The 25870-nt window shown below is 44.5% G+C and overlaps 1 protein-coding gene across 1 annotated transcript in view; it reads left to right on the top strand.

The window, feature by feature from the left end:
• GNMT (glycine N-methyltransferase) overlaps positions 1–25330 on the top strand; it is a 47683-nt gene extending 22353 nt beyond the window's left edge. Inside the window, exon 2 of the mRNA XM_040430918.1 lies at positions 25171–25330. Coding sequence (XP_040286852.1) covers positions 25171–25315 — 145 coding nt within the window. The 3' untranslated portion in view covers positions 25316–25330. The remainder of the gene's footprint in view (positions 1–25170) is intronic.
• Positions 25331–25870: the final 540 nt, after the last annotated feature.

The raw sequence follows: 25870 nt of genomic DNA, 5'->3' as shown, positions 1-25870 counted from the left end.
GCGTAAGAAGTATTATATGCTGTGGGCTCGGCTCCATTTTTCAGCGAGGACGAGTTACTAGAGGACAGTCAGCAGCTACTGCCCGGCCAAGATCTGGATGAGACATCCGCCGCATCCTCCGGTAGGCGGGCAAGTAGTAATCATGAGAGTCGCGTGGGAGCAGGTGTTGCGAGCGGTCAGACTCCTGGCTCTGAGACCGTTGAGGGGGGGCATCAGTGACGTGCAGACAGTAACGGATGATGATGATGATGATGTAGCCAATAGCACTTGGGACCCGGGTGAAGAAGGAGCTTAATCATCAAGAGAAGAGGATGGCAGCTTGCGTGTGAGGCAGCGGCTGAGCCAGCAGGGTGGTAGCATGGCTGTGAGTCAGCAGGGTGGGAGGTTGGGAGCCAAACGTGCCCGGTGTAGACCACCCACTTCGCAGGAGCCAGCCAGCCCATAAAGTAGCTGTGTGTCATGACCGGCGTGCCGATCACATACGTGACGCAAGGGGAGGGAAAAGGGAAGGCCCTGTCCAAGGGAGAGGGAAAGGTGGTGACCCCTGACTCACCTTGCGGCTGGCACCTGACTGCCCTGACGTCCCTAGACGGGTTCCTCACCCGTGCGGCGATCACGTGCCTAAACCCTGGCTTTACCTAAGATGAGCCCTGTGTAGTGAACGGGGCAGTGGGATCACTAGTCCGCACCACTAACACTAAAGGGAAACACCAAGGAGAGGACAGACAATACAGACAAAACATATAATCCCAGGTGGACGACAACAGCGGACAACAGAAGCCCAACAGGGATCCGGAGGGTAACGCTCTGGAACAACAACCAGGAATCTCAGCAACACAGCTCCAGTGGGTCAGTATAGAAGTCCAGGCAGGAAGCTCTATATCTGGCAACCAGAGAAGTGGGAGAGGGGAATATAAGGAGGTTGGGATTGCTGGACAAGGAACAGCTGAGGGGAAGGAGCTACGGATCCCTGAGTGAGCCAAAAAGGGTTGCAAGGCAAACCCAGAAAGCTACCATTAAGAAACAGCACTATCTTTAGACATAGAGCGCGCAGCCACCCGCTGCGACTTCCTGACCCCGGGTATAACGGAGTCAGGCGTGGCTCTTGACACCCTCGTGACACTGTGGTCCAGAGGTTCATGGAGGCTGCGGTAGCAGACAATCAGAGCAGAGTGTTGGGGGTAAAATGCCATACTCGGCGGTGTGGCAATTTTTTGTTAAAGCGCCAGAGGAGGTGAACATGGCCATTTGCCAAATTAGTGGGCAGAAGGTGAAGTGTGGCCAGGGTTTTCACCCGTTGGAATTCCAGCCTCCATATGTTGGACCGACTATACGAACAGAGGAAGGCCATAAACGATTTCTTGATGATCCAAGTGGACAGGAGTACTCCCCTGTGTAACTAACCCTAGCATATGCGTGACACCTGCTGTTTGCTCGGGCCCTTTGAGGAGGCCACTTTATTTGTCAGTCGCCAGGACTACGAGATGAACAATGTCATTCCACTGATTCATGTCCTGGAGCACATGCTGGTAAATCTGGCTGGCCAGGGGACAGGAAACGTGGCGACTACATCTCATAGCCACATAAGCCCTGTGGGGGCTGAACTAGAGGAGGAGGAGGACATTTAAGCACAAGCAATGCATAAGGAAATGGGTGGTTTTTCTACATGGTTGACAGGAGAGGAGGAGCAGGAGCAGCCAGAGGAGCTACAGGGTGATGAGGCAGAGGACCCAGACACACCATAGCACTATGCAGTGGAGATGGAGGCAGGGAGTCCCTCCAAGTCACTTGTGTAAATGGCCAGATGCATGCTCACTTGCTTGCGTAGTGACAGCCGAATTGTCACCATTCGGCAGAGGGATGACTACCTGGCTCTCAACCATGTTAGACCCTTGCTACCAGTCCAAAATTAGGGCCTTTTTTACACCCACTGAAAGGGGAGACAAACTGAACTACTATCGAGACATTCTATGTAGTCAGTTGGCCGCTGCCTATGTGCTCCATCACCAATCCTCAAATCCTCATGCATGTCTGACCGGGGGGGCCCTCTGCGCTCACATTCCACTGCCATGGCTGCTGGAGTGGGGGGGGGGGCATGAGCAGTCAAGCTCCATTAGCAGCAACTTGAGTCTAGACTTGCTGATTAGCAGCTTTCTTCACCCACCTAGTGAAGAAACTACTCACCAGCAACAGCAGCTAGACATAGAGCAGAACCTGAACCAGCAGGTTGTGGCATACTTGGTGTGCCACCCCACATCGAAGATCCCCTGGACTACTGGGTAGCCAAACTCTATTTGTGGCCACAACTGGCCAAGTTTGCCCTGGACAAGCTTTCCTGCCTGGCCAGCAGTGTGGCATCAGAGCGGGTGTTTAGTGCGGTGGGGGCCATAGGTACCCCAAGTAGAAATCGCCTGTCCACCAAAAATGTGGAGAAACTGACCTTTGTGAAGATGAATCAGGCATGGATCAGCCAGGATTTTTAAACACCAGTGCCTGATGCATCAGACTAGATCATCCATGGTGCCACACCTACACTTTGACAAAAGAGACCTGTTTCTTCTGGCTACCTGCTTCTTCTACTATTTTGATGCTGCCACCCGCCTGCTGCCAGGTGCTCCTACTGCCACCCATCATCTTAAGCTGGTACTGGTTTTGCCCCCCACCTCCCCTCTCAGTCACTGGGCCACTCTGTGGTCTTCTCATGCTGCTGCCACCTCAACACTATGTCACTGGGCCACTGTGTGGTCTCCTAATGCTGCTGCCATCTTAACACTATGTCACTGGGACACTTTGTGCTCTTCTCCTGCTGCTGCCACCTCAACACTCTGTGGTCTCCTCATGCTACTGCTACCTCAACACTATGTCACTGGGCCACTCTGTGGTCTCCTCATGCTGCTGCCACCTCACCACTCTGTGGTCTCCTTATGCTGCTGCCACCTCACTACTATGTGGTCTCCTCATGCTGCTGCCACCTCAACATTATGTCACTGGGCTTCTCTGTGGTCTCCTCATGCTGCTGCCACCTCACCACTCTGTGGTCTCCTCATGCTGCTGCCACCTCACTACTATGTGGTCTCCTCATGCTGCTGCCACCTCAACATTATGTCACTGGGCTTCTCTGTGGTCTCCTCATGCTGCTGCCACCTCACCACTCTGTGGTCTCCTCATGCTGCTGCCACCTCACTACTATGTGGTCTCCTCATGCTGCTGCCACCTCAACATTATGTCACTGGGCTTCTCTGTGGTCTCCTCATGCTGCTGCCACCTCACCACTCTGTGGTCTCCTCATGCTGCTGCCACCTCACCATTATGTGGTCTCCTCATGCTGCTCCCACCTCAACACTATGTCACTGGGCCACTCTGTGGTCTCCTCATGTTGCTGCCACCTCAATACTATGTTACTGGGCCACTCTATGGTCTCCTCATGCTGCTGCCACCTCACCACTGTATGGTCTCCTCATGCTGCTGCCACCTCAACTTTATGTCACTGATCTTCTCTGTGGTCTCCTCAGGCTGCTGCCACCTCAACACTATGTCACTGGGCTTCTCTGTGGTCTCCTCATGCTGCTGCCACATCACCACTCTGTGGTCTCCTCATGCTGATCCCACCCTCCCCACTCCATGAATGGGCAACTATTTTTCCTTTTTGGCCTGGTTGACGTCATCATTTATTTGACCCTTCTTCTATTCTGTCAGAAGGAAGGAAAAATGAGACTATGGTGTACGCTGTGACACTGTTGCCACACTTGCTGTTGCCGGTGGCAACGTGTTGCTGTTTTGGCATGTTGTGGCAGTGTCACGGGTTTTGCTGTGTGCGCCGTGACTTGCTTGTCACGCATGCTGTTACCTTCCCTTTTGCTTGTGTGTGCAATTCCCCTTTAAGTTGTGTCTCCCTGCTGTGTGGTGTGCGTGGGGTTAATTCACTGGCTGGGGCAATGTGGTGAGTTGGATGTGGTCACAGGTCTCTTTATATCCTTTGGCCTTGAGACTGAGATCAGTTGGTTTGTCTGCCTTGCATGTGAGATGCTTGCTCTGTGCATGGATGAGATCTGAGGGCCATCCAAGTTTGACATACTGTCATGGTGGGGAGTGGGGAAAAAAAACACCGTACAATGTCGCCAATTTCTAGGCCATAGGCAGGGAAAAGGGAGCTGGTCACCTGCTAAAGCTTCCCTCAAGCAGCCCTAGTCTCCTGGCTGTATGAGCCGCCTTTAATGGTAAGGGGGCTCATACCCACGAACCTAGAAGTCTAGGAATCCCTGCATCACCCTCAACATCGTGACAGGGCAGAGACCTCCTGTTCATCCATAACCACAGATGAAAGGCGTCTCCAGAGGCACAGTAGCTGACAGGGAGAAAGACAGAATGCAGCAACTGCACGGCAGGTAAGTACAAGTGTAACAACAGAACACTAGCAACAACCAACACTTACCTGCCGCAGCAGAGATGGAAAGACGGCACCATCTACCCGGACCTCCATGCGAACACCGGATGCACGGAAGCTCCAGGCAGCGCTGCATATAGGCTTATGGTTCACCCCTCCGGGAAACCAGCCCCCTTTAGGAGGTAAAACACACAAAAGGGGAAAACGTCAAACGTCCATGCAGGCCAGTACACACCTACATGAAACAAACACCCAGACGTATAACAAACCTCCAACTCAAACCCACACCATAAACTACACACCAGGAGGGGAAGGAAGACAAGGAGGAAACACTCAGTATGACATCGCAGGTGACATTGCTGAGAACATCGATGTCAAACTTGGATGGCCCTCAGATCTCATCCATGCACAGAGCAAGCATCTCACATGCAAGGCAGACAAACAAAGGGATCTCAGTCTCAAGGCCACAGTATATAAAGAGACCTGAGACCGCACCAAACTCACCAGAGAATTAACCCCATGCACACCACATAGCAGGGAGACACAACTTAAAGGATAATTGCACACAAGCAAAAGGCAACAGGTTGCCGCAGGCAACAGCATGCGTGACAAGCAAGTAATGGCGCACACAGCAAAACCCATGACACTGCCACAACATTCCAAAACAGCAACATGTTGCCACCGCCAACAGCAAGTGTGGCAACAGTGTCAGAGCGTACACCATAGGCCGTGACATCCTGACTATGAAGCAGCTATAAGACCTATATGACATGGTCCCTATTTAGTATCAGAATTGGCTTATGATTTGGTGGCCAAAAGCAGGAGTGGGTACAAAACACAGAAGACATGAAAATATTCCGTTCACGTGTCATCTCTGTTTTGGATCCACTCCTGTTTTTTTTGGCTTTAGCAATACTGAAGGATTACTGACCAAATACTGACCGAATGAAGGCGGATGCTCCACAGACAGGATCCGTTTTTTGGTTTTTTTTATTCTGACGGATCAGAAGAAGGGCAAAATAATCAGTGACGTCACCACAAATTTACTGCTGACCCCCTCTCCACTCTGTCGGGGGCTCTACATGTATAAGGGGTTAATAGATCAATAGACATCTATGTGGAATCAGCTGACGGCGGTGTAAGAGGAGAGCGCTTCTTCTTGGCGCTAACATCGACCTGTAAGGCTGAGTTCACACTGGAGTTATTTGGTCAGTTTTGGCCCCGCGACTGCCCCAATAAGTGAGGTGTGCAGTGATTGTAAGAGCGACGCCTGTCATCTGCATGTCATACGGACTCACAGTGTTCTACACCGCTATACAGGCACAGTGTTCTACACCGCTATACAGGCACAGTGTTCTACACCGCTATACAGGCACAGTGTTCTACACCGCTATACAGGTACAGTGCTCTACACCGCTATACAGGCACAGTGTTCTACACCGCTATACAGGCACAGTGTTCTACACCGCTATACAGGCACAGTGTTCTACACCGATATACAGGCACAGTGCTCTACACCACTATACAGGCACAGTGTTCTACACCGCTATACAGGCACAGTGCTCTACACCACTATACAGGCACAGTGTTCTACACCACTATACAGGCACAGTGTTCTACACCACTATACAGGCACAGTGCTCTACACCACTATACAGGCACAGTGTTCTACACCGCTATACAGGCACAGTGTTCTACACCGCTATACAGGCACAGTGTTCTACACCGCTATACAGGCACAGTGCTCTACACCACTATACAGGCACAGTGTTCTACACCACTATACAGGCACAGTGTTCTACACCACTATACAGGCACAGTGCTCTACACCACTATACAGGCACAGTGTTCTACACCGCTATACAGGCACAGTGTTCTACACCGCTATACAGGCACAGTGCTCTACACCACTATACAGGCACAGTGTTCTACACCGCTATACAGGTACAGTGCTCTACACCGCTATACAGGCACAGTGTTCTACACCGCTATACAGGCACAGTGTTCTACACCGCTATACAGGTACAGTGCTCTACACCGCTATACAGGCACAGTGTTCTACACCGCTATACAGGCACAGTGTTCTACACCGCTATACAGGCACAGTGTTCTACACCGATATACAGGCACAGTGCTCTACACCACTATACAGGCACAGTGTTCTACACCGCTATACAGGCACAGTGCTCTACACCACTATACAGGCACAGTGTTCTACACCACTATACAGGCACAGTGTTCTACACCACTATACAGGCACAGTGCTCTACACCACTATACAGGCACAGTGTTCTACACCGCTATACAGGCACAGTGTTCTACACCGCTATACAGGCACAGTGTTCTACACCGCTATACAGGCACAGTGCTCTACACCACTATACAGGCACAGTGTTCTACACCACTATACAGGCACAGTGTTCTACACCACTATACAGGCACAGTGCTCTACACCACTATACAGGCACAGTGTTCTACACCGCTATACAGGCACAGTGTTCTACACCGCTATACAGGCACAGTGCTCTACACCACTATACAGGCACAGTGTTCTACACCGCTATACAGGCACAGTGCTCTACACCACTATACAGGCACAGTGCTCTACACCACTATACAGGCACAGTGTTCTACATCGCTATACAGGCACAGTGTTCTACACTACTATACAGGCACAGTGTTCTACACCGCTATACAGGCACAGTGTTCTACACCGCTATACAGGCACAGTGTTCTACACCGCTATACAGGCACAGTGTTCTACACCACTATACAGGCACAGTGTTCTACACCGCTATACAGGCACAGTGTTCTACACTACTATACAGGCACAGTGTTCTACACCACTATACAGGCACAGTGTTCTACACCGCTATACAGGCACAGTGTTCTACACCGCTATACAGGCACAGTGTTCTACACCAGTATACAGGCACAGTGTTCTACACCGCTATACAGGCACAGTGTTCTACACCACTATACAGGCACAGTGATCTACAATACTATACAGGCACAGTGTTCTACACCGCTATACAGGCACAGTGTTCTACACCACTATACAGGCACAGTGTTCTACACCGCTATACAGGCACAGTGTTCTACATCACTATACAGGCACAGTGCTCTACACCACTATACAGGCACAGTGTTCTACACCGCTATACAGGCACAGTGTTCTACACCACTATACAGGTACAGTGTTCTACACCGCTATACAGGCACAGTGCTCTACACCACTATACAGGCACAGTGTTCTACACCGCTATACAGGCACAGTGTTCTACACTACTATACAGGCACAGTGTTCTACACCGCTGTACAGGCACAGTGTTCTACACCGCTATACAGGCACAGTGCTCTACACCGCTATACAGGCACAGTGCTCTACACCACTATACAGGCACAGTGCTCTACACCACTATACAGGCACAGTGTTCTACACCGCTATACAGGCACAGTGTTCTACACCACTATACAGGCACAGTGTTCTACACCGCTGTACAGGCACAGTGTTCTACACCGCTATACAGGCACAGTGTTCTACACCGCTATACAGGCACAGTGTTCTACACCGATATACAGGCACAGTGCTCTACACCACTATACAGGCACAGTGTTCTACACCGCTATACAGGCACAGTGTTCTACACTACTATACAGGCACAGTGTTCTACACCGCTGTACAGGCACAGTGTTCTACACCGCTATACAGGCACAGTGTTCTACACCGCTATACAGGCACAGTGTTCTACACCGATATACAGGCACAGTGTTCTACACCGCTATACAGGCACAGTGTTCTACACCACTATACAGGCACAGTGTTCTACACCACTATACAGGCACAGTGCTCTACACCACTATACAGGCACAGTGTTCTACACCGCTATACAGGCACAGTGCTCTACACCGCTATACAGGCACAGTGTTCTACACCACTATACAGGCACAGTGTTCTACACCACTATACAGGCACAGTGTTCTACACCACTATACAGGCACAGTGTCCTACACCGCTATACAGGCACAGTGCTCTACACCGCTATACAGGCACAGTGTTCTACACCACTATACAGGCACAGTGTTCTACACCGCTATACAGGCACAGTGTTCTACACCGCTATACAGGCACAGTGTTCTACACCACTATACAGGCACAGTGTTCTACACCACTATACAGGCACAGTGCTCTACACCGCTATACAGGCACAGTGTTCTACACCGCTATACAGGCACAGTGTTCTACACCGCTATACAGGCACAGTGTTCTACACCGCTATACAGGCACAGTGTTCTACACCGCTATACAGGCACAGTGTTCTACACCGCTATACAGGCACAGTGTTCTACACCGCTATACAGGCACAGTGTTCTACACCGCTATACAGGCACAGTGTTCTACACCGCTATACAGGCACAGTGTTCTACACAGCTATACAGGCACAGTGCTCTACACCGCAATACAGGCACAGTGTTCTACACCGCTATACAAGCACAGTGTTCTACACCGCTATACAGGCACAGTGTTCTACACCACTATACAGGCACAGTGTTCTACACCGCTATACAGGCACAGTGTTCTACACCGCTATACAGGCACAGTGTTCTACACCAGTATACAGGCACAGTGTTCTACACCGCTATACAGGCACAGTGCTCTACACCACTATACAGGCACAGTGTTCTACACCGCTATACAGGCACAGTGTTCTACACTACTATACAGGCACAGTGTTCTACACCGCTGTACAGGCACAGTGTTCTACACCGCTATACAGGCACAGTGTTCTACACCGCTATACAGGCACAGTGTTCTACACCGATATACAGGCACAGTGTTCTACACCGCTATACAGGCACAGTGTTCTACACTACTATACAGGCACAGTGTTCTACACCGCTGTACAGGCACAGTGTTCTACACCGCTATACAGGCACAGTGTTCTACACCGCTATACAAGCACAGTGTTCTACACCGCTATACAGGCACAGTGTTCTACACCACTATACAGGCACAGTGTTCTACACCGCTATACAGGCACAGTGTTCTACACCGCTATACAGGCACAGTGTTCTACACCAGTATACAGGCACAGTGTTCTACACCGCTATACAGGCACAGTGCTCTACACCACTATACAGGCACAGTGTTCTACACCGCTATACAGGCACAGTGTTCTACACTACTATACAGGCACAGTGTTCTACACCGCTGTACAGGCACAGTGTTCTACACCGCTATACAGGCACAGTGTTCTACACCGCTATACAGGCACAGTGTTCTACACCGATATACAGGCACAGTGTTCTACACCGCAATACAGGCACAGTGTTCTACACTACTATAAAGGCACAGTGTTCTACACCGCTGTACAGGCACAGTGTTCTACACCGCTATACAGGCACAGTGCTCTACACCGCTATACAGGCACAGTGTTCTACACCACTATACAGGCACAGTGTTCTACACCACTATACAGGCACAGTGTTCTACACCACTATACAGGCACAGTGTTCTACACCACTATACAGGCACCGTGTTCTACACCACTATACAGGCACAGTGTTCTACACTGCTGTACAGGCACAGTGTTCTACACCACTATACAGGCACAGTGTTCTACACCGCTATACAGGCACCGTGTTCTACACCACTATACAGGCACAGTGTTCTACACTGCTGTACAGGCACAGTGTTCTACACCACTATACAGGCACAGTGTTCTACACCGCTATACAGGCACAGTGTTCTACACCACTATACAGGCACAGTGTTTTACACCGCTATACAGGCACAGTGTTCTACACCGCTATACAGGCACCGTGTTCTACACCACTATACAGGCACAGTGTTCTACACCGCTATACAGGCACAGTGTTCTACACCACTATACAGGCACAGTGTTCTACCCCGCTATACAGGCACAGTGTTCTACACCGATATACAGGCACAGTGTTCTACACCGCTATACAGGCACAGTGTTCTACACCACTATACAGGTACAGTGTTCTACACCGCTATACAGGCACAGTGTTCTACACCGCTATACAGGCACAGTGTTCTACACCACTATACAGGCACAGTGTTCTACACCGCTATACAGGCACAGTGCTCTACACCGCTATACAGGCACAGTGTTCTACACCGCTATACAGGCACAGTGTTCTACACCCCTATACAGGCACAGTGTTCTACACCACTATACAGGCACAGTGTTCTACACCGCTATACAGGCACAGTGTTCTACACCGCTATACAGGCACAGTGTTCTACACCGCTATACAGGCACAGTGTTCTACACCGCTATACAGGCACAGTGTTCTACACCGCTATACAGGCACAGTGTTCTACACCCCTATACAGGCACAGTGTTCTACACCACTATACAGGCACAGTGCTATATACCACTATACAGGCACAGTGTTCTACACCACTATACAGGCACAGTGCTTTACACCACTATACAGGCACAGTGTTCTACACCGCTATACAGGCACAGTGTTCTACACCGCTATACAGGCACAGTGTTCTACACTACTATACAGGCACAGTGTTCTACACCGCTGTACAGGCACAGTGTTCTACACCGCTATACAGGCACAGTGTTCTACACCGCTATACAGGCACAGTGTTCTACACCGATATACAGGCACAGTGTTCTACACCGCTATACAGGCACAGTGTTCTACACTACTATAAAGGCACAGTGTTCTACACCGCTGTACAGGCACAGTGTTCTACACCGCTATACAGGCACAGTGTTCTACACCGCTATACAGGCACAGTGTTCTACACCGCTATACAGGCACAGTGCTCTACACCGCTATACAGGCACAGTGTTCTACACCACTATACAGGCACAGTGTTCTACACCGCTATACAGGCACAGTGCTCTACACCGCTATACAGGCACAGTGTTCTACACCGCTATACAGGCACAGTGTTCTACACCACTATACAGGCACAGTGCTCTACACCGCTATACAGGCACAGTGTTCTACACCGCTATACAGGCACAGTGTTCTACACCCCTATACAGGCACAGTGTTCTACACCACTATACAGGCACAGTGTTCTACACCACTATACAGGCACAGTGTTCTACACCGCTATACAGGCACAGTGTTCTACACCGCTATACAGGCACAGTGTTCTACACCGCTATACAGGCACAGTGTTCTACACCGCTATACAGGCACAGTGTTCTACACCGCTATACAGGCACAGTGCTCTACACAAATATACAGGCACAGTGTTCTACACCGCTATACAGGCACAGTGTTCTACACCGCTATACAGGCACAGTGTTCTACACCGCTATACAGGCACAGTGTTCTACACCTCTATACAGGCACAGTGCTCTACACCGCTATACAGGCACAGTGCTCTACACCGCTATACAGGCACAGTGTTCTACACCTCTATACAGGCACAGTGTTCTACACCACTATACAGGCACAGTGTTCTACACCACTATACAGGCACAGTGTTCTACACCGATATACAGGCACAGTGTTCTACACCCCTATACAGGCACAGTGTTCTACACCGCTATACAGGCACAGTGTTCTACACCCCTATACAGGCACAGTGTTCTACACTGCTATACAGGCACAATGTTCTACACCGCTATACAGGCACAGTGTTCTACACCCCTATACAGGCACAGTGTTCTACACTGCTATACAGGCACAATGTTCTACACCGCTATACAGGCACAGTGTTCTACACCACTATACAGGCACAGTGCTCTACACCGCTATACAGGCACAGTGTTCTACACCGCTATACAGGCACAGTGTTCTACACCACTATACAGGCACAGTGTTCTACACCGCTATACAGGCACAGTGTTCTACACCACTATACAGGCACAGTGTTCTACACCACTATACAGGCACAGTGTTCTACACCCCTATACAGGCACAGTGTTCTACACCACTATACAGGCACAGTGTTCTACACCGCTATACAGGCACAGTGTTCTACACCGCTATACAGGAACAGTGTTCTACACCGCTATACAGGCACAGTGTTCTACACCGCTATACAGGCACAGTGTTCTACACCGCTATACAGGCACAGCGTTCTACACCACTATACAGGCACAGTGTTCTACACCGCTATACAGGAACAGTGTTCTACACCGCTATACAGGCACAGTGTTCTACACCGCTATACAGGCACAGTGTTCTACACCGCTATACAGGCACAGCGTTCTACACCACTATACAGGCACAGTGTTCTACACCGCTATACAGGCACAGTGTTCTACACCGCTATACAGGCACAGTGTTCTACACCGCTATACAGGCACAGTGTTCTACAATGCTATACAGGCACAGTGTTCTACACCGCTATACAGGAACAGTGCTCTACACCGCTATACAGGCACAGTGTTCTACACCACTATACAGGCACAGTGTTCTACACCGCTATACAGGCACAGTGTTCTACACCGCTATACAGGCACAGTGTTCTACACCACTATACAGGCACAGTGTTCTACACCGCTGTACAGGCACAGTGTTCTACACCACTATACAGGCACAGCGTTCTACACCACTATACAGGCACAGTGTTCTACACCACTATACAGACACAGTGTTCTACACCACTATACAGGCACAGTGTTCTACACCACTATACAGGCACAGTGTTCTACACCACTATACAGGCACAGTGTTCTACACCCCTATACAGGCACAGTGTTCTACACCACTATACAGGCACAGTGTTCTACACCACTATACAGGCACAGTGTTCTACACCCCTATACAGGCACAGTGTTCTACACCCCTATACAGGCACAGTGTTCTACACCGCTATACAGGCACAGTGTTCTACACCACTATACAGGCACAGTGTTCTACACCACTATACAGGCACAGTGTTCTACACCGCTATACAGGCACAGTGTTCTACACCGATATACAGGCACAGTGTTCTACACCACTATACAGGCACAGTGTTCTACACCGCTATACAGGCACAGTGTTCTACACCGCTATACAGGCACAGTGTTCTACACCGATATACAGGCACAGTGTTCTACACTGCTATACAGGCACAGTGTTCTACACCGATATACAGGCACAGTGTTCTACACCGCTATACAGGCACAGTGTTCTACACCGATATACAGGCACAGTGTTCTACACCGCTATACAGGCTCTCTGCAGACAGGGAATAGCTTTTTTTTTAAACATGATTCACCACAAATAAATTCAGATCGAATCGAATCTTTTCGGAAACTTTGGCAAACCAACCAAATCAAGTTTTTGATTAATTCGCTCATCTCTAATCACTATATCAAGGAGCACTCTGCTTGTTATCATCACTATATCTAGGAGCACTCTACTTGTTACCATGACTATATCTAGGAGCACTCTGCTTGTCATCATCACTATATCTAGGAGCACTCTACTTGTTACCATCACTAGATCTAGGAGCACTCTACTTGTTACCATCACTATATCTAGGAGCACTCTGCTTGTCATCAGCACTATATCTTGGAGCACTCTGCTTGTGATCATCACTATGACTAGAAGCACTCTGCTTATTATAATCACTGTCTAGGAGCACTCTGCTTGTTATCACCATGTCTAGGAGCACTCTGTTTGTTATCATCACTATGTCTAGGAGCACTCTGATTTTTATCACTATGACTAGGAGCACTCTGCTTGTTATCATCACTATATCTAGGAGCACTCTGATTATTATCATCCCTATATCTAGGAGCACTCTACTTGTTATCATCCCTATATCTAGGAGCACTCTACTTGTTATCATCACTATATCTAGGAGCACTCTGCATGTTATCATCAATATATCTAGGATCACTCTACTTGTTAGCTTCACTATATCTAGGAGCACTCTGTTTGTTATCATCACTATATCTAGGAGCACTCTACTTGTTATCATCAATATATCTAGGAGCACTCTACTTGTTATCATCAATATATCTAGGAGCACTCTGCTTGTTATCATCAATATATCTAGGAGCACTCTGCTTGTTAGCATTACTATATCTAGGAGCACTCTACTTGTTATCACTATATCTAGGAGCACTCTACTTGTTATCATCACTATATCTAGGAGCACTCTGCTTGTTATCATCACTATATCTAGGAGCACTCTGTTATTATCACTATATCTAGGAGCACTCTGCTTGTTATCATCAATATATCTAGGAGCACTCTGCTTGTTATCATCAATATATCTAGGAGCACTCTACTTATTAGCATCACTATATCTAGGAGCACTCTGCTTGCTATCATCAATATATCTAGGAGCACTCTACTTGTTATCATCAATATATCTAGGAGCACTCTGCTTGTTATCATCACTATGTCTAGGAGCACTCTGATTTTTATCACTATGACTAGGAGCACTCTGCTTGTTATCATCACTATATCTAGGAGCACTCTGATTATTATCATCCCTATATCTAGGAGCACTCTACTTGTTAGCATCACTATATCTAGGAGCACTCTGCTTGTTATCATCACTATATCTAGGAGCACTCTGCATGTTATCATCAATATATCTAGAATCACTCTACTTGTTAGCTTCACTATATCTAGGAGCACTCTGTTTGTTATCATCACTATATCTAGGAGCACTCTACTTGTTATCATCAATATATCTAGGAGCACTCTACTTGTTATCATCAATATATCTAGGAGCACTCTGCTTGTTATCATCAATATATCTAGGAGCACTCTGCTTGTTAGCATTACTATATCTAGGAGCACTCTACTTGTTATCACTATATCTAGGAGCACTCTACTTGTTATCATCACTATATCTAGGAGCACTCTGCTTGTTATCATCACTATATCTAGGAGCACTCTGTTATTATCACTATATCTAGGAGCACTCTGCTTGTTATCATCAATATATCTAGGAGCACTCTGCTTGTTATCATCAATATATCTAGGAGCATTTTACTTATTAGCATCACTATATCTAGGAGCACTCTGCTTGTTATCATCAATATATCTAGGAGCACTCTACTTGTTATTATCAATATATCTAGGAGCACTCTGCTTGTTATCATCACTATGTCTAGGAGCACTCTGATTTTTATCACTATGACTAGGAGCACTCTGCTTGTTATCATCACTATATCTAGGAGCACTCTGATTATTATCATACCTATATCTAGGAGCACTCTACTTGTTAGCATCACTATATCTAGGAACACTCTGCTTGTTATCATCACTATATCTAGGAGCACTCTGCATGTTATAATCAATATATCTAGGATCACTCTACTTGTTATCATCAATATATCTAGGAGCACTCTGCTTGTTATCATCAATATATCTAGGAGCACTCTGCTTGTTAGCATTACTATATCTAGGAGCACTCTACTTGTTATCACTATATCTAGGAGCACTCTACTTGTTATCATCACTATATCTAGGAGCACTCTGCTTGTTATCATCACTATATCTAGGAGCACTCTGTTATTATCACTATATCTAGGAGCACTCTGCTTGTTAACATAATTATATCTAGGAGCACTCTGCTTGTTATCATCACTATATCTAGGAGCACTCAGCTTGTTAACATCACTATATCTAGGAGCACTCTACTTATTATCATCACTATATCTAGGAGCACTCTGCTTGTTATCATCACTATATCTAGAAGCACTCTACCTATTATTATTACTTTAGCTCGGAGCACTCTGCTTATTATTATCAATATAGCTAGGAGCCCTCTATTTGTTATCATCACTATATCTAGGAGCACTCTGCTTGTTATCATCACTATATCTAGGAGCACTCTGCTTGTTATCATCACTATATCTAGGAGCACTCTACTTATTATTATCAATATATCTAGGAGCCCTCTATTTGTTATCATCACTATATCTAGGAGCACTCTGCTTGTTATCATCACTATATCTAGGAGCACTCTGCTTGTTAGCATCACTATATCTAGGAGCACTTTGCTTGTTATCATCACTATATCTAGGAGCAATCTGCTTGTTATCATCACTATATCTCGGAGCACTCTACTTGTTATCACAATATCTAGGAGCACTCTGCTTGTTATCACTATATCTAGGAGCACTCTGCTTGTTATCATCACTATATCTAGGAGCACTATGCTTATTATCATCACTATATCTAGGAGCACTCTGCTTGTTATCATCAATATATCTAGGAGCACTCTGCTTGTTATCATCACTATGTCTAGGAGCACTCTGCATGTTAGCATCACTATTTCTAGGAGAACTCTACTTATTATTATCAATATATCTAGGAGCCCTCTATTTGTTATCATCACTATATCTAGGAGCACTCTGCTTGTTATCATCACTATATCTAGGAGCACTCTGCTTGTTATCATCACTATATCTAGGAGCACTCTACTTATTATTATCAATATATCTAGGAGCCCTCTATTTGTTATCATCACTATATCTAGGAGCACTCTGCTTGTTATCATCACTATATCTAGGAGCACTCTGCTTGTTAGCATCACTATATCTAGGAGCACTTTGCTTGTTGTCATCACTATATCTAGGAGCAATCTGCTTGTTATCATCACTATATCTCGGAGCACTCTACTTGTTATCACAATATCTAGGAGCACTCTGCTTGTTATCACTATATCTAGGAGCACTCTGCTTGTTATCATCACTATATCTAGGAGCACTATGCTTATTATCATCACTATATCTAGGAGCACTCTGCTTGTTATCATCAATATATCTAGGAGCACTCTGCTTGTTATCATCACTATGTCTAGGAGCACTCTGCATGTTAGCATCACTATTTCTAGGAGAACTCCGCTTGTTATCATCACTATATCTAGGAGCCCTCTGTTTGTTATCATCACTATATGTAGGAGCACTTTACTTGTTAGCATCACTATATCTAGGAGCACTCTGTTAGCATCACTATTTCTAGGAGCACTCTGCTTATTATGATTACTATACATAGGAGCACTCTACTTTTTAGCATCACTTTTTCTAGGAGCACTCCACTTATTACTATCACTATATCTAGGAGCACCCTGCTTGTTATCATCACTATATCTAGGAGCACTTTGTTTGTTAGTATCACTATTTTTAGGAGCACTCCATTTATTATTATCACTATATATAGGAGCACTCTACTTGTTAGCATCACTATTTCTAGGAGCACTCTGATTGTTATTATCACTATATCTAGGAGCACTCTACTTGTTATTATCACTATATTTAGGAGCACTCTTCTTGTTATCATCACTATATCTAGGAGCACTCTACTTTTTATCATCACTATATCTAGGAGCACTCTGCTTGTTATCATAAGTATATCTAGGAGCACTCTGCATGTTATCATCAATATATCTAGGATCACTCTACTTGTTATCATCACTGTATTTAGGAGCACTCTACTAGTTATCATAAGTATATCTAGGAGCACTCTGCTTGTTATCATCACTATATCTAGGAGCACTCTGCTTGTTATCATCACTATATCTAGGAGCACTCTGCTTGTTATCATAAATATATCTAGGAGCACTCTACTTGTTATCATCACTGTATTTAGGAGCACTCTGCTTGTTATCATCACTATATCTAGGAGCAGTCTGCTTGTTATCATCACTAGATCTAGGAGCACTCTACTTGTTACCATCACTATATCTAGGAGTACTCTGCTTGTCATCAGCACTATATCTTGGAGCACTCTGCTTGTGATCATCACTATGACTAGAAGCACTCTGCTTATTATAATCACTGTCTAGGAGCACTCTGCTTGTTATCACCATGTCTAGGAGCACTCTGTTTGTTATCATCACTATGTCTAGGAGCACTCTGATTTTTATCACTATGACTAGGAGCACTCTGCTTGTTATCATCACTATATCTAGGAGCACTCTGATTATTATCATCCCTATATCTAGGAGCACTCTACTTGTTAGCATCACTATATCTAGTAGCACTCTGCTTGTTATCATCACTATATCTAGGAGCACTCTGCATGTTATCATCAATATATCTAGGATCACTCTACTTGTTAGCTTCACTATATCTAGGAGCACTCTGTTTGTTATCATCACTATATCTAGGAGCACTCTGTTTGTTATCATCACTATATCTAGGAGCACTCTGCTTGTTATCATCAATATATCTAGGAGCACTCTACTTGTTATCATCAATATATCTAGGAGCACTCTGTTATTATCACTATATCTAGGAGCAATCTGCTTGTTATCATCAATATATCTTGGAGCACTCTACATGTTAGCATTACTATATCTAGGAGCACTCTACTTGTTATCACTATATCTAGGAGCACTCTACTTGTTATCATCACTATATCTAGGAGCACTCTGCTTGTTATCATCACTATATCTAGGAGCACTCAGCTTGTTAACATAACTATATCTAGGAGCACTCTGCTTGTTATCATCAATATATCTAGGAGCACTCTGCTTATTATCATCACTATATCTAGGAGCACTCTGTTATTATCACTATATCTAGGAGCACTCTGCTTGTTATCATCAATATATCTAGGAGCACTCTGCTTGTTATCATCAAAATTTCTAGGAGCACTCTACTTATTAGCATCACTATATCTAGGAGCACTCTACTTGTTATCACTATATCTAGGAGCACTCTACTTGTTATCACTATATCTAGGAGCACTCTGCTTGTTATCATCACTATATCTAGGAGCACTCTGCTTGTTAACATAATTATATCTAGGAGCACTCTGCTTGTTATCATCACTATATCTAGGAGCACTCAGCTTGTTAACATCACTACATCTAGGAGCACTCTACTTATTATCATCACTATATCTAGGAGCACTCTGCTTGTTATCATCACTATATCTAGAAGCACTCTACTTATTATTATTACTTTAGCTCGGAGCACTCTGCTTATTATTATCAATATATCTAGGAGCCCTCTATTTGTTAGCATCACTATATCTAGGAGCACTCTGCTTGTTATCATCACTATATCTAGGAGCACTCTACTTATTATTATCAATATATCTAGGAGCCCTCTATTTGTTATCATCACTATATCTAGGAGCACTCTGCTTGTTATCATCACTATATCTAGGAGCACTCTGCTTGTTAGCATCACTATATCTAGGAGCACTTTGCTTGTTATCATCACTATATCTAGGAGCACTCTGCTTGTTATCATCACTATATCTCGGAGCACTCTACTTGTTATCACAATATCTAGGAGCACTCTGCTTGTTATCACTATATCTAGGAGCACTCTGCTTGTTATCATCACTATATCTAGGAGCACTATGCTTATTATCATGACTATATCTAGGAGCACTCTGCTTGTTATCATCAATATATCTAGGAGAACTCCGCTTGTTATCATCACTATATCTAGGAGCACTCTATTTGTTATCATCACTATATGTAGGAGCACTCTACTTGTTAGCATCACTATTTCTAGGAGCACTCTGATTGTTATTATCACTATATCTAGGAGCACTCTACTTGTTATTATCACTATATTTAGGAGCACTCTTCTTGTTATCATCACTATATCTAGGAGCACTCTACTTGTTATCATCACTATATCTAGGAGCACTCTGCTTGTTATCATAAGTATATCTAGGAGCACTCTGCATGTTATCATCAATATATCTAGGAGCACTCTACTAGTTATCATAAGTATATCTAGGAGCACTCTGCTTGTTATCATCACTATATCTAGGAGCACTCTGCTTGTTATCATCACTATATCTAGGAGCACTCTGCTTGTTATCATAAATATATCTAGGAGCACTCTACTTGTTATCATCACTGTATTTAGGAGCACTCTGCTTGTTATCATCACTATATCTAGGAGCACTCTGCTTGTTATCATCACTAGATCTAGGAGCACTCTACTTGTTACCATCACTATAGCTAGGAGTACTCTGCTTGTCATCAGCACTATATCTTGGAGCACTCTGCTTGTGATCATCACTATGACTAGAAGCACTCTGCTTATTATAATCACTGTCTAGGAGCACTCTGCTTGTTATCACCATGTCTAGGAGCACTCATTTTGTTATCATTACTATGTCTAGGAGCACTCTGATTTTTATCACTATGACTAGGAGCACTCTGCTTGTTATCATCACTTTATCTAGGAGCACTCTGATTATTATCATCCCTATATCTAGGAGCACTCTACTTGTTAGCATCACTATATCTAGGAGCACTCTGCTTGTTATCATCACTATATCTAGGAGCACTCTGCATGTTATCATCAATATATCTAGGATCACTCTACTTGTTAGCTTCACTATATCTAGGAGCACTCTGTTATCATCACTATATCTAGGAGCACTCTGTTTGTTATCATCACTATATCTAGGAGCACTCTGCTTGTTATCATCAATATATCTAGGAGCACTCTACTTGTTATCATCAATATATCTAGGAGCACTCTGTTATTATCACTATATCTAGGAGCACTCTGCTTGTTATCATCAATATATCTCGGAGCACTCTACTTGTTAACATTACTATATCTAGGAGCACTCTACTTGTTATCACTATATCTAGGAGCACTCTACTTGTTATCATCACTATATCTAGGAGCACTCTGCTTGTTATCATCACTATATCTAGGAGCACTCAGCTTGTTAACATAACTATATCTAGGAGCACTCTGCTTGTTATCATCAATATATCTAGGAGCACTCTGCTTATTATCATCACTATATCTAGGAGCACTCTGTTATTATCACTATATCTAGGAGCACTCTGCTTGTTATCATCAATATATCTAGGAGCACTCTGCTTGTTATCATCAATATATCTAGGAGCACTCTACTTATTAGCATCACTATATCTAGGAGCACTCTACTTGTTATCATCAATATATCTAGGAGCACTCTTCTTGTTATCATCAATATATCTAGGAGCACTCTACTTGTTAGCATCACTATATCTAGGAGCACTCTACTTGTTATCACTATATCTAGGAGCACTCTACTTGTTATCACTATATCTAGGAGCACTCTGCTTGTTATCATCACTATATCTAGGAGCACTCTGCTTGTTAACATAATTATATCTAGGAGCACTCTGCTTGTTATCATCACTATATCTAGGAGCACTCAGCTTGTTAACATCACTACATCTAGGAGCACTCTACTTATTATCATCACTATATCTAGGAGCACTCTGCTTGTTATCATCACTATATCTAGAAGCACTCTACTTATTATTATTACTTTAGCTCGGAGCACTCTGCTTATTATTATCAATATATCTAGGAGCCCTCTATTTGTTAGCATCACTATATCTAGGAGCACTCTGCTTGTTATCATCACTATATCTAGGAGCACTCTACTTATTATTATCAATATATCTAGGAGCCCTCTATTTGTTATCATCACTATATCTAGGAGCACTCTGCTTGTTATCATCACTATATCTAGGAGCACTCTGCTTGTTAGCATAACTATATCTAGGAGCACTTTGCTTGTTATCATCACTATATCTAGGAGCACTCTGCTTGTTATCATCACTATATCTCGGAGCACTCTACTTGTTATCACAATATCTAGGAGCACTCTGCTTGTTATCACTATATCTAGGAGCACTCTGCTTGTTATCATCACTATATCTAGGAGCACTATGCTTATTATCATCACTATATCTAGGAGCACTCTGCTTGTTATCATCAATATATCTAGGAGCACTCTGCTTGTTATCATCACTATGTCTAGGAGCACTCTGCATGTTAGCATCACTATTTCTAGGAGAAATCCGCTTGTTATCATCACTATATCTAGGAGCACTCTGTTTGTTAGCATCACTATTTCTAGGAGCACTCCACTTATTATTATCACTATATCTAGGAGCATTCTGTTTGTTATCATTACTATATGTAGGAGCACTCTACTTGTTAGCATCACTATATCTAGGAGCACTCTGTTTGTTAGCATCACTATTTCTAGGAGCACTCTGCTTATTATGATTACTATACATAGGAGCACTCTACTTTTTAGCATCACTTTTTCTAGGAGCACTCCACTTATTACTATCACTATATCTAGGAGCACTGTACTTGTTATCATCACTATATCTAAGAGCACCCTGCTTGTTATCATCACTATATCTAGGAGCACTGTACTTGTTATCATCACTATATCTAGGAGCACTTTGTTTGTTAGTATCACTATTTTTAGGAGCACTCCATTTATTATTATCACTATATTTAGGAGCACTCTTCTTGTTATCATCACTATATCTAGGAGCACTCTACTTGTTATCATCACTATTACTAGGAGCACTCTGCTTGTTATCATCAATATATCTAGGATCACTCTACTTGTTATCATCACTGTATTTAGGAGCACTCTACTAGTTATCATAAGTATATCTAGGAGCACTCTGCTTGTTATCATCACTATATCTAGGAGCACTCTGCTTGTTATCATCACTATATCTAGGAGCACTCTGCTTGTTATCATAAATATATCTAGGAGCACTCTACTTGTTATCATCACTGTATTTAGGAGCACTCTGCTTGTTATCATCACTATATCTAGGAGCACTCTGCTTGTTATCATCACTATATCTAGGAGCACTCTGCTTGTTATCATAAATATATCTAGGAGCACTCTACTTGTTATCATCACTGTATTTAGGAGCACTCTACTAGTTATCATAAGTATATCTAGGAGCACTCCACTTGTTAATATCACTATATCTAGGAGCACTCTACTTGTTAATATCACTATATTTTAGGAGCACTCTACTTGTTAATAACACTATATCTAGGAGCACTCTACTTGTTAATATCACTAGATTTTAGGAGCACTCTACTTGTTAATATCACTATGTCTAGGAGCACTCTACTTGTTAATATCACTATATTTTAGGAGCACTCTAGTTGTTAATATCACTATATCTAGGAGCACTCTACTTGTTAATATCACTATATTTTAAGAGCACTCTACTTGTTAATATCACTATCTAGGAGCACTCTACTTGTTAATATCACTATATTTTAGGAGCACTCTACTTGTTAATATCACTATCTAGGAGCACTCTACTTGTTAATATCACTATATTTTAGGAGCACTCTACTTGTTAATATCACTATATCTAGGAGCACTCTACTTGTTAATATCACTATATCTAGGAGCACTCTACTTGTTAGAATCTGTAAAGGGAAATATTATTGATATTTTGGATAATACCAATAATTAATATTCCTAAATAGGCATGAGTCGTCTAGTGATGATTTCCGCCTATTTATCCAATTAAATAGAAAAACTAACTATGTTAGCTAGATAATTGATTAGTTAACTAACTACCTCTATTACCTATTCACTAGACTGGACTAACTATGACACACTACTACTATTAGGATATACTACGGCGGTCACTAAAAACACTATACACTGTATGATATGACACAAATACAGTCTCTTACGCTATATCTATCTATATACATATAAATGCACCACAATAAACACAATACAATCCTAACTACACAATCCCCATTCCACCCCACACACTTACACACATATAAATACCAGCAACCCACCTGCCTGCCTACTCACTGTCCCTACGGGGTACAAGGGGTAAAACACAAATGGTGGCACTGCAAGGGTTAATACTTAAGATTGGTGGGTTAACACAGGGTCAGTGCTGGTACAGGGCTACAGCAGGTATAGAGCAGCAGTAAAGGGGTTAACGCACTGCTGTAGGGGTACAAGGCAGGGGCAGTTCAGTCAGGGCAGGGGTCAGCAGGGAATTGCAGGGGTAATATGCAGGGTATGGCAGCAAAAGTGTTAACACCATCAGGAAGGGTTAACGCAGGGTCAGGGCTACAGCAGACTGCAGCAGGGGATCAGGCAGTGAAGGGGTTACCGCTGCAGGGGAGCAGAGGGTATGAGGGGTGGCTATTGGTGGTTCAGGGGTTAATACTTAGCCGCCGGTGCTGTCTCTAGGGCGTTACTGCTGGTCCCAGCAGAGATCCTCGCTTGCTCACTTTCCTGGGGACGGTTCTCCCTCCTCCATGGGGCGGCATGCACTCCACTGACGTCCACCCACCACGTGGGCCTCTCTTTATGCTGAAGAGCCCTCCCCCCTAGTCCCAAATGCTGGAAGTAGGGGGATGGGAACAGGTTTATCATGTCTCTGGTTAGAAAGCCCCCTGACAGACGGTGCCAGAGTCTGCAATCTCTTTGTCCTGAGGCGACCGGCAAACGGGACCCTCCTAAGAGAAGAGCAGGAGATGCTGATCAGCACCAGTATTCCTCTAAACATGGGGGATATGCAATACACTTCCCTCTACATATATATCATATATATCTACATATCCCACTTGGCCATTCAACGCCTATATATATATATGCACAATTATACCACTTCCCTCTACACATATATATATATCCACAGATGCTTGGGGCACATCTATAAACATATATATACTAAACCAGGGATAAGTCCACATACATACTGTATATATATATAGACATGTGTGCAAATACAGGGGCATACACACACATATCTATATATACATACTCACATATACCTGGGGCATCACATACAGGGCCAATATATACATGGCCATACAGGGAATATATATCCCTGTTGGCCATATAAAGGGGCCCATATATATCTACACATATCAATGAAGGGGCAGATACACATATATATATACTTTGCCCGTTGAGCTGGGCAGATACACATATATCTATATACGCCCACCTGACTTCCCTCTACATCCAGGAGCACTCTGCTTGGTGTATTTGGCCACTTACTCTCCTGTGCTCTTCTTCAGGGTGGACTCGGAGATGTTGGTAGAGGAAGGGTTCTCGGTTGTCAGTGTTGATGCCAGTGATAAAATGTTGAAGTATGCCTTGAAGACTCGCTGGAACAGAAGAAAGGAGCCCGCATTTGACAAGTGGGGTGAGTGGATGTATTGATTGTGGAGGGCAGGGTCCACACAATCGGGGTAGAGTATGATGAGTAACAGATATGGAATATAATAAGTGTTAATGCCAGAAGAGAGGAAGCCAGAACATGTTCCTTGTCAAATATTATACACACATTACAGCTCAGCGTATATAGACCACCATGAGGAGATGTAGACGGAATAACCTATATGTACTGAACACCAGACCTTGAAGAAGAGGCTTCAGAACAGGAGCAAAAAGGGGTCAGAGTAAGGCAGACATGGACTACACCAATAGATGGCTGTGGAAAGAAACGTTCTCCTTGTATGGATGATGGAGGAGAATGCTATATGTATGAAGGATAGGGGTATTGTAAATCTGTGGCTGGTAGAGGGCAATGTCATCTATGGATGATGGAGGTCTGACACCCGGGACCCCCTCCGATCAGCTGTTTGAGAAGGTTGATACTGATGACCTATCCAGAGGATATTAGTCTTCAAAAACACTTTTAAATGTATTAAAGGGAGGGAAGCTGTTCTGCCTACAGACCACAGGAAATGAACATGTCAGGTAAATACATGGACG

This window comes from Bufo bufo, chromosome 4 (assembly GCF_905171765.1).
Source record: "Bufo bufo chromosome 4, aBufBuf1.1, whole genome shotgun sequence".
Taxonomy (NCBI): Eukaryota; Metazoa; Chordata; class Amphibia; order Anura; family Bufonidae; genus Bufo; species Bufo bufo.
Note: the sequence above shows the minus strand (reverse complement) of the source record. Positions and strands in the feature narration are given on the sequence as shown.